Source organism: Passer domesticus, chromosome 3, assembly GCF_036417665.1.
Source record: "Passer domesticus isolate bPasDom1 chromosome 3, bPasDom1.hap1, whole genome shotgun sequence".
NCBI classification, from domain to species: Eukaryota; Metazoa; Chordata; class Aves; order Passeriformes; family Passeridae; genus Passer; species Passer domesticus.
Genome location: NC_087476.1, coordinates 110,300,467 through 110,311,695, shown reverse-complemented (window position 1 = coordinate 110,311,695; position 11,229 = coordinate 110,300,467). Strand labels below are relative to the sequence as shown.

At 46.5% G+C, this 11,229-nt stretch overlaps 1 protein-coding gene across 5 annotated transcripts in view; it reads right to left on the bottom strand.

Moving 5' to 3' along the window:
- Positions 1-808: 808 nt before the first annotated feature.
- Positions 809-11,229, bottom strand: part of TOGARAM2 (TOG array regulator of axonemal microtubules 2) — a 49,250-nt gene continuing 38,829 nt past the window's right edge. For all 5 annotated transcript variants that reach the window (XM_064415097.1, XM_064415098.1, XM_064415100.1 and 2 more), the window contains 10 exons: positions 11,034-11,139; positions 10,065-10,300; positions 8,901-9,053; positions 7,632-7,749; positions 7,063-7,166; positions 5,489-5,693; positions 4,103-4,319; positions 2,929-3,015; positions 1,578-2,232; positions 809-1,126 (listed from right to left, as the gene is read on the bottom strand). In XM_064415097.1, the coding sequence (XP_064271167.1) occupies positions 1,997-2,232; positions 2,929-3,015; positions 4,103-4,319; positions 5,489-5,693; positions 7,063-7,166; positions 7,632-7,749; positions 8,901-9,053; positions 10,065-10,300; positions 11,034-11,139 (1,462 nt within the window). In that variant the 3' untranslated portion in view covers positions 809-1,126; positions 1,578-1,996. The remainder of the gene's footprint in view (positions 1,127-1,577; positions 2,233-2,928; positions 3,016-4,102; positions 4,320-5,488; positions 5,694-7,062; positions 7,167-7,631; positions 7,750-8,900; positions 9,054-10,064; positions 10,301-11,033; positions 11,140-11,229) is intronic.

Below are 11,229 nucleotides of genomic sequence, written 5' to 3'. Positions count from 1 at the left end.
AAACTGCAGAATAATTTCTGGATAGGGAGTATTGTCAATAATCATGCAGCCCACCAAGAGCTGGAACTGAATCCAGAATTGCTTGTTCCAGCTGTGCAGGAATTCATTGCACTAGCAAGCACTGGTCAACGGGAACAAATGATCCCTCAGCTCTGGGCTGAATGGCACCAGGGCTGCGCTTTAGGTTTGAAGAACCCTTGTCACTCATTACTGGCCTCACAGTCCACTCATCCCTTGGCAAGCAAGTAGCAAAAAACAAAGTTGGACTTCTGTCTTCAGTAAACATACACACAGATGACTTTTCCAAAGCAGTGCATCATTTCCTAGTGAAATACACGACCTCTTCTTACCTATGAAATTGTGATTGAAGACACCCCTTGTGAGCCAGATCTGCGTGAGATTGCAAAGGAGCAAAGCTTTGGCATTTGGGCACAATTCTCTTTGTTTCTTTGCTCAGGCCTTTGGTGAGCACGGAACTCATCTAGGTAGAAATCTTTTGGCTAGACAGGATCTTTGGATCCATTGTCCCCCACACATGTCAATGTCTGGCACTGTTGTCATGACAAGTTAAAAACAGCAGCACAAATGACACAAGGAAAACATGGCAAAAGAGGAAGAGGAGAGGCCCAACAAGGAAAGGATGTGGTGAGACACTGGCGCATCGAGGGAGCTGCACTCCCATAACCTCTAGGCTAGCACATCCTGGTCTCACATACTCCTTTGGTTTATTTAAATTTAATTTATTTAGTTAGGATTCTTTTTTTAATCATGAAAATAAAATATATAGAATTAAAATATGTCACCAAAATTTAAAGATAGACTCAAAACACATTTATTTAAAACTATCAGAACATATGTACATCTTAAACTATGAAGCCTAAAACCTATTCCAAAAACTTAACTCCTATTCTTGATAAACCCTATTTTTGTTGAATCCTATTCTTGACGAATCCTATTCTTCATAACCCTAAATCCTATTCTTGAAACATTCTTCGGAGAGTCGGCAGCTTCTTCCTGATCTTGGAAGAAAGACAGCTCTCCTGGACTTGATGTAAGGTCTTTCTTGATAAGAGAACGTCCGAAGCGTCCACAGAAAACTTCTTGGCAAGAGGGTAGCCAGTCGTATCTGTGGAGACACAAAGTTTAACAGAGCTCGGAATGCAAACCTAAAGCATCTGAAGCTTCATATTTCATGGGACAGACTTCCTGGAAACTTCTAAACTGCTGCACAGGGAAACATCCTCCTGCCGGCAGCCACTTGAGGCAGGCCAGGGGGAAACCCTGCCCCACTTCCACAGAGCTGCCACAGGAACAGCCTGGCCTCTGGGCTGCCCTGGGACAGCAGGGAGCCCAGAGCCCTGTGCTCTCCAGCAATGCCTCAGCTGCACATGCACCCTGCTGCTCCTCTCCCTGCCCCACAGCTGAGCAGCCCTACAGCTCCACGGGGCACTGCCAGCAGCACAGCTCATTGCAGGGGCATATGCAGGCCACAGCTCTTCCCTGCCAATGTGCACAGCCTCTCTGGGCTGCTACAAGACCCTTCCTCCCAACACAGAGCGGCCCAGCTCCCACCTCACCTCTGTGTGAGTCTGATCCATGCTTGGTCTTCACCTCGTCTTCAGTCTGGGTTTGATTCAGGCTGATCCATAGTTGGTCTTCACCTTGTCTTCAGTCTGGGTTTTCTTCAGGTTGATCCATGCTTGGTCTTCACCTCGTCTTCACTCTGGGTTTGCTTCAGGCTGATCCACAGCTGGTCTTCACATCGTCTTCACTCTGGGCTTTCTTCAGGCTGATCCATAGTTGGTCTTCACCTTGTCTTCTGTCTTCGTTTGCTTCAGGCCCCCCAGGTCATGACTAGGAAGGGCAATGGTGATAACAGAGCGGGGGCAGATGCACACCCTTCCTTAGTATTTTGTCATTTTTGGCACAGCTGAAAAGTCACGTCCGGTGGTGTCCAACTCAGAAATGTGTCCGCTTTCTGGAGAACATCAAACCTTCACCAGCCCAGAAGGCTGTTGAGGTTTTCCTGCACGTGTGGAGGTGTGCTGTCAGCAAACTTAATGATCCGGCTGCCCAGCGCCTCGCAGAGGGCACAGGCCAGCTTGGTGACCACAGTGCAGACGCTGGCGCTTTGCACAGGCAGCGCCTTGTTCTCCAGGCAGGACCAGAGCACGGGCAGGGCGTAGCGCTCAACCGCTTCAGGGCTCCTGGCATGAACCCACTCCACAAGCTCTGCCGGGAGAGAGACACAGCTGCTTACCCACCAGCCTCCATGCAAACAGGGATCTACCTCTGCTCTTGCTTCTTGGAAGCCTCTCGGGCCAAGATCAGTGAAACAGCACACACAGCCCCATGACCCAGAAATGGGCAAAGCTGCTGATCATCCTTGAAACACAACCACCAACCCCTCTGGACTAATATCTCCAACCAGAGCCTTGTACCTGTGGCAGACTTTGTACCCTTAATAAATTATTGCACAATTTCTTTCTGCATGAACAATGAATGAAACATCTAATTCTCTTCTATTTCCATTAATAAGTTATCTAAACCCACGTGGAAGATTTGGAAATGCACCCTAGAGAGGCAATTGAGGGATTTCTAATAAAAACAATTATTCCATTTTTACAACTTTGATGTCAAGGGCCAAATATCTAATCTGGCTCTTCCCTTTGCTCTGCAGCACACAGCAAAGGGCAGTATTAGAACACACTTCTGCTAAGCAGGAAAAGGGTTATGGTACCCATTTAAAAATGGGACTTCATTTGAGTTTAAATGCAATTAAACACTTTGGCCACTATGGAAATTGAGAAGAGCGCCAGTGAGAGCTCAGCACCACCTGATGTGGAGGAGCTACTCTACTGTCTGTTCTCAGGCATTCCCTGTAAATACTCCCTCAGAAACCTCTTGGCTTAGAAGGGGAGGCCGTACCTGTGATACGCTCCGTGACAATTAGCAGAGCCTGGCCACTCAGTTGGCTCCATTGGTGGCTGAGCTCTTTCATCAGGGATACTTCATCTACAAGTGAAACACACGTTTCTGCTCACTCTTCTGAGGTCATAGGAGAGAGGACAGTGGCGAGGGAAAGGGCAGGGGCAACCCCATTTTATACAATAAAGTCCATTGCTGCTGATTTTTGAATCCTTTTCTTCTTTCCTTCCAGCCTACTTGGCAAGGTTTAAAATTCCAAAAGAAAAGCTCTCCTTTCACATTTGCAATTCCAAAATTGTCTGCTCTACCAGCAGCTATGTTCAAACATTTCACATCAGAGACCTCAAGAGTTCAGTCACATGAAAGCAGTGAAAAGGTTCTACATCCCAGAGCCAAAAGGAAGAAGCCCATATTGGGACACAGAAAGGCACTGAGTCAGGCAGTTCATGACTTCACAGAGCAGCTGAGGTGGAGAAAGTGGAAACTGCCCTTGAAGACCTGCCTCTTCAACACTCCATTTTTCAGGCATATTCTCCCAGTGTGGCATTTTCAGAGCTGACATCGATCTGTGTGGCAAAGGAATTTTCAGCAGCCCTTGCCTGTGGAGGTATTTGCCATTGCCATCGCCATCTTGCCCCATGCAAAATAACACGTGGAAAAAGGCATCATTGACACCTGTATTTAGACCCCTTTGTCATAAATAAATTCACTTGGTGGATCCTAAATTCCCCATTGAAAAAAGCAGACACAGAAGAAAGGTGGAAAACAGGAGCTACTGCCTATAATGTAGAGCCTTCCAGGTGGCTGCTCTGCAGAAGCTCTGATGGGCCGGTGTCCCTTCATGCCAACAGCAAAACTGTTCATTTGGCAAGTCAGACGGGGCACAAGCAAACTCCAAAACCCCTTTGCCTCTGAATTGCAGCAAAGCTGTAGTCCAGGACTTTCTCTTCAGACCAGCAGCACAGAGCCATGGGTGCCTGGGACTGTTGGGAAATGCTGCTGCACATTCCAGCCTGTTGGGGATGGTGCATAAGGACTGCACTTCCACAGCTTCTGGTGGGTGCCAGCTGGAGCATTCCACAGACAGCAACAGCTATCAAGGCACTCAGCGTTCTCTTGTGTCGGAGAGACAGAGACACAGGTGGGGAGAGTCCATGCCAGGACTCAGCCTTACCCAAATGCACAACAGCTTGGTCCAGTGCCTTCACAGCTGCGGCATGAACCCCGGGATCCTTTGAGTTTAGGTTCTTTGTTATCCCTTCAACCAAACGGATCATCAGTGGGTTCATGGCATCCTGCAGGAGTCCTATGATTTCTGCCAGCGCCTCCAGCGCCTTCTGCTTCACTTTCTTATGTGTGTCACAGATTCTCAGGACAAAATAATCAAAAATCTGTGAAGAGAACAAACAACATGAAAGCTTGATTAAAATGACCTTTTTTGAAGAGGACATGTAGAAATGAGCGCTCAGGAATCTAAAAGATGAAAGTGATCCTTTCTCTCAGGTCAGCCCTTGCTTGCACAATTTCACTGTTTTCCTCTGGGCCACTCACTGGAATGGTTGCACAATCTCATGCTGCTTGAAAGATTTTCATCTCTTTTTGAGAGGTTTGGTTGGGGACAGAAAAGTTCTTATGGTGTTTCTCGCCACCTATAAATCATTAAATCAATTCCATTTATTAATTCAAAAGACTACCTTTGCTGTACATGTATGGAAGCAGATATTTACAATGCCCATTTTTCTATACAATTGCCTCAAGTATCGAGGTCAGCTATGATTTTGCCAAAACTGTGGCTGGAGGAGATCTAAGTTTTATTTTGTCTGTCTCAGAACCTCTGTCTGGAGTAGGGCAGGGTTCTGATCAACTCTTCCAGGATCCAGACTATTGCTCTAACTAACAGGTGGACTTGTGAAATGTAATGTGCTCTACAGCTCTCATTCCAGCAGGTTCAGTCCCTTGACAGCCACATTATCAGGCACACTTTTCTGGAAAAAGGGAAAAAGCAGCTACTGGGAGGAGAAGGGATGGATCTCTCCTTATTTGTTTTCTTCCTTTCCAAAGAGAAAAAAAGGCCCCCAAAAAGGGTGAGCACCATCTTTACCAAGAGGAGTAGGGACGAGGATGGAAATGAGTTTTACCTGTGCAAGACAACATGGAGTTTACAGAAGTATCCTTTTAAAAACATTTTGTTTAAACTAACCAGCCTGATACTTCTCTTCCCCATGCAAACCCTCTTTTTCTCTAGAGAATAACTGCCATATTTTCAATGGTTCAATTCCCTTCACTTAACCCAACTGGGAGTAGGAGACAGCAGAGGTTACACCAGCAGAAAATTCTGCCATCATCTGATGAACAGCAGCAATAGGCACCTGCCAGACAAATACAGCTGGACTGACATAACTTGTCCTGAAGCCTGAAGCTCAATTAATTTGTCTGGGTAAGATGGGCCAGCCAGTCCCAAACAGCCAGGATGGAGTGCCAAGACACACTGAATTAGCTTTACTTTGGCAGGCTTGGGAAAGGAGCTAAATGAAAGGAGCAATGAAGAGATCCTACATACTTGGACAATGTTAGTGGTGATCAGCTGGGGTCTGGTTTGGGACAGGTCTAGGAGGAGTGCCACTCCTTCCATCCGTGTCTGGAACCCCTTGTCTTCCAGGAGATGGTAAAGCTTCTGGAGCAGCTCCCTTTCTTCCACAGATGCAGGTAACGTGACCTGGGCTGTTGCACGGTGTAGGCGGTGTCCATCGGTGGCAGACTTTGCCCTGGAAAACAAAACCAAATTAGGATCTGTTTCTGATAATACCTTCAGTTAATTGTGAGCCAAACATCTTGAGGAGCTTTCCTAATGATCTGATTTCAAGCTAGAAAATGATGAGGCTCTGAAGAACAACGTGGACCTTGTGACAATCACTATGGAAGACAATCTGCAAGGAACATTCTCCGAGTGCTTACTCAGGAAAACCATGGATGAGGTGCATCTGATCTATCTTCAGATGGCTTCCAAGACACACAGGTCACATTGCTTTGTGGGGAAAGAGAAACACTGCTTCCAAGTTTAAATGCCTCCTCATATGGGATATGTGTGTGTCTTACAATAAGGAAACTCATCACTCTGGAGAAGTGTCTCTACAACCAGGCATGACAATCTGCAAAAGTAGCTCAGATGCATCTGAGCAGATGAACAGGGGCATATCTGAAGGATACAGAAAATCACTAACAGAGAGAAAAACAGAAGCCAGACATCCCAGAACTACACTCACATTTCATTTGCTTCCCTAGAGACTAGATGCACAGCTTAACAGTCCACTGGGAATAATCCTCTTGGATCAACCTGTCTCTTCCATGAAAATGGGAAGATGCTACCTATGCTACTGAGGCATGTGCTCACTTTCCTGCCACCACTGAGCATGACAGAGCTAAATAAACCCCCTCTGTTAGCAGAGGAGAACAGTACAAGTAGCTCTGCCACTGGCATGAAGAGAAAGCAAGGACCAAATTCCTGTCTTAAATGCTGATTGCAGCACAGGGGGAAATAAACCAAACTCGCTGTCCATCAAGCAAACTGTATGAAGGACAGGAATCTCAAGACAAAAAGTCCACCTTGAGACACCTATTGACCAAAATGGCTTAGGAATTGCCTTGCTCCTTACTACTCAAACTTGGTACTGTTTGAGGGTAAGAAAACCAACAATCTGCCAGGCCAAACTTCATGGAGGGGAACTGCTTGTTTGAGGAATGGCATCCTGCCTCTAGACTGGGACTTCTCATTGAAACACCCATCTAGAAAGGACTCCACTTGGATGATAAAAACCCTGGTTGAATTTACTTGTCTCAAGTCATGCAGCAGAGACTTCGTCCACTCCTAACCTCCACAGCCCTGCCCTTGACACTGCACTGGATCATCTGAACTGCAAGCAGTGGGTGACTTTTTGTCACTCAATTTTTGTGGAAAGCCCTCCAGAGTAGCTGTGTTCACCACAATGCAGAAATAGACTTTTTTTATCCTAGAGCATTTGTAGGGAAAGGAAACAATCTTTGGCACTGGTCATCTCCATCAGAAATATTTGCCTGAGGAAGAGGCATGCAAAGCTTGTCATGGGCTTTGTCACATCTGACAAAAGTGCTCAGTACCGTTTGCTAGGAGGCGATGTGGCCTGGGGCTTCTTCGCGCCATCGTTCCTCTTCTTCACCGGCTCCTGCACAGGTGGGCATTCAGCCTTCTGGTTGTCCATCCCCTACAGAGACACAGAGAAACCCCATCAATCTTTAGAATATAAACTAGGAAATTCCTTCTTTAAAACACCAGTTAGAACCAGCATCACTGCTGCCAAGGCCTAAGGAAACATTTCCTAACTTACAGAAATAAACAGACCAGAGATTCGGTGATGGCAACTCTTTGTTTTTGCTAGCCCAAGGCAGGCTATGGGTGCTACCATACTGAGCTGCTGTCTAAAATGCCAAATTCATTAATCTTGAGCATAAATGGGAATAATGCCAACTGGTAGGCAATGAGTGGCCTTAAAGGAAGCAGCAGTATAAAAAGTCTGCAGAAGAACAAGCTGAGGATTAACAGCTCATTCCCAGGGGCAAAATGATTCAGCATAAGAGGAATGAGATAAAGACGCATTGGGTATGTTTGATCTCCTATTAGCAGTGGCAATACTTGCACAAAGGAGACATTTCTCCTGCCAAGCACTTACTTTCTTCTTCATTCTCTTCAGGATATCTTCCAGGTCATGCGTGGAAAGAGATTGTTCCAAAAGCTTTTTAAATTTTTGATTACTCAGCAACATCTTCACCATCTCCTGTCCATAATGCCTAAGGAAGGAAGGAAGGAAAGAAACAAAAGTGAACAAAGGAAGAGTGTTAACAGAATAAACTGATGCATTAAACTCATCAGGTGCAATGCTTGCATGAGAAGGCGTTACCTACACTCAGCAAAGAGCGAGATTTACCTCACTTGACACTGCACAGTGCTGTCAGCTGAACACAAGAGGCAAGAGGAGAATGTGGGGCAACAGAAAAATACCATTTCTCTCTGAAACTGGGGGTGTGCTTCTGTGGGATCAAAGCATGCCAGGCAACAAGGGAAACACATCTGCTTTGTTGTCAGAGCCTATTAGCAGTGTCCTCCTGCCCTTGCACATTAATTTTCCTTTCTTTAACTGGCAGGGAAGCCAGGACAAAACACCTCATCCTTGCTTTTGATTGTTCTATACTATCTGTATGCACACGAGCAGCTAGTTGCTCTGGTGTTCTTGGCAGCTATTAATGGGAATTTCATCATCAAAGTAAGGGGATTTTGGTGGCTGGGGGTGATTTTGCCACTAGGAAACCACATTTCTCTTCAAGAAGAAATTTGGAGGTCACTGAGCCACAGATAACAGCATTCTGGAAATCTGCAGAAGAGGTTTAGGAAGACTGAATACATTGGCTAAAGACCTCTGAAATATTTCTAGGGAAGTCTTAAGTTAATGAGAAACAGATGTTTGGGATCCTTCAGTGATGAACATTAGCCAACACTTTGGCTTTCTCTTGTGCACCTAAGGCCAAACAAAACTGTTGGACTGGCTAATCGGAGCTCTTTTGATCTCAGTAAAGAATCATGCAAGTCACAGGAAGTTGGCAATTCTCCTTATTGCTGCCAACCTCAGCTTACCCAGTACAGTGATTCCCCAGGCAACCCAGAGCAGTGGTCACAGCACCAAGCCTGACAGAGCTCAAGAAGAATTTGGACAATGCTCTCAGGCACATGGAGTGACTCTTGGGCTGTTCTGCACATGGCCAGGAGCTGGACTGGATCAACCATATGGGTCCCCTCCAACTCTGCATATTCCATGATTCTATGCCCCTTAGCCACACTGTGAGGTCACTTATTATTTCCTTGACTTTCCACTCTTTTCTGCCTTTAACATAATGCCAAACACAAAACGGTTTTCCTGGTTTAGGAAGTGAAAGAAGATCATTACCTCGTGTCCTTGTGACAGTCCTGAGCAAGTATCCCTGCCACATGTGCCAGCCTCTCAGCCCTGGGTGTGCCTGCAAGCTTCGTGACTCCCATTTTCTCCGTCAAGGACAGGAGGAGTTCGGCCGCACACTTCCGCGCCGGGACGTAGCGGCTCCTGGGAAGGAGAGAGCAAACCCTGGGGCACAGGGAGAAGGAGCAGCAGCAGCACAGGACTTGGCCACAGCCTGCTCCCTGTCCTTGCTGGGGGAAGGAGCCTGGCTTCTCCCTGCAGCTGCAGACACCTGCAGAAGGTTCTGTCCTCAGATAAACACAAAGTTAGCACTGTACAGATGGGCTGCCTGCATGGAAGAGGGAAGAATTCAGTCTCCCTGCACTATCTGATACTCAATTTCTTTCCCAAAATTTACTTGGAGAAAGATTAAAGTAAGAGATTACATAGGAATTATGTAGAAATTAAGGACAATTCATGCTGACCCATCAGAGGGCACCCACTACCCAGAGCTGCAGCAGGATGAGGCTCTTTCCACCCATTCATCCCCAAATCTGCAGACCCCTGGGAAAACACAAATGCAGACCAAACACGCCATGGGCCGTGAAGTTGCGGAATATCCAGCAATGCAGCCTGTTTCTTTTGTAAAGCTTGGCAAGGGACACATCTGCGTGTTTTACCCTATTCCAAGGCTGAGGAAAGGGTGGCAGTCAGTTTAGCCAGCTTGTCCTGTTCTAGAGACTGTCTCTTGGGAACTATCAGGCCCAGCACCAACACTTAAGGCAGCATTAGCTTCAGCTGTCCCATGGCACTCAGCCCGTGAGGGTGCCTGGAAAGTGCTTCATCATCTCAGGGCTAACATGAAACATCAGTTTGAATAGAAAGTAGAGCTCTAAGGCCAGGACACTCATACAAGACTCCTTTTGGCAGGAGCTGCACCTGCTGTGCAGGCTGTGCCACACCCAGCACATTCTCCCTGATGTGCTCCATGCCCCAGCAAGTACCCTCCTTATTTCTCAGAAATGAGAAATGAGGTTGATCAGAGAATCAAGTCACTGAGTCTACAGAAGATGGAGGATACAGGACCCTTCCCTTCCACCATTCCCATTCTCACTCTCATCCCTTCCCTCACCCACACACTAGAAGGTCAAGAATATCACAGAAAGAAGAACCTACTTGACTCCTTTGTCCATGAGAGCAGTCATTGCTCGTATAGGAGTCACGTTCTCGACCATCATCCCCAGGCTCTCACAGGCTGCCTTCTGAATAAACTCTGGGGAGTTCCGCAACATGTGGAGAAGGACTGCAGCAATCTCGTCCACCTCGGAGTCCATGTCCTTCCCCAAGATCTCAAAGAGCTCTCCCAGAGTGACGATTGCAGAGCAGGACACATTGGACCGGAGGTTGCTCACCTGGGGAAGTCATGAGGGGAAACATAAGCATCACCTTGAAAAGAAAACCAGTTTCCTTACACAAAACTCCCAGGAAATCACAACACAACCCAGTGTCTATAAAAGCACAGTAGGAGCAGAAGAGCCCAAGCACAGAAAGGCACTTGCTGTGGCACCAATTACTGGTCACACACCTGCTTACTGCAGGCATGAAAAATAGGCTTCACTAAAGTGTTCCACTTAACCCTTCTATAATGTCTACTGCTTTGATTTTAGGCCCTTTTATTTGAAAAACAAAGAAGCAAAATAAAGAAAGGGCTGCTTTCAAGCCATAAAGGCACAAGTCCTAAAGATAAAACAGTCAGATGCTCCTGTTCAAAAAAGCAACACCTGTAGCTGAAGCACTCAGGCAGGAAACAGAAAACACAGGCTCAGGTCTATAGTCTCATTTGCAGTTTTCAATTACAGCTTGGGCAGAGACTGGGACTCTGGCATATCATGTCATTAGTGTCTCTTTTCTGCCTTGCATTACAATGGTACCTCACTCACAGACAAGTGTCAGATACCCGACCTGCCAGTAAATACAGCTACATGTACACACAGTTCCTACAGATAGCTGACCGACATTAGAAACAGAAGGTCTAAAACCAGAAATGAAGGCAGTTCCTGAGCACACGTGGAGATGAACAAGCACATATTCTACTCTACAGGCCGTGTATCAAGTATGGGGGACAATTCAGAGCAATGTTCTCACCTCGCTGGTAACTGCTAAGCAAATCTCACGAAGTCGACACAGCAGGACTTCTGAATGGGACTCAGCCAGCAGTGTGATGTTCAAGAGTCCCTTCTTCTTCCGTTCCCTGAAAGGCAAGTACAACAAAGATTGATTTTTCTCTCTACCCACGCAATAGGCAGCACCCTCTGAAATCACCAGGCTGGCATCTCAGTCA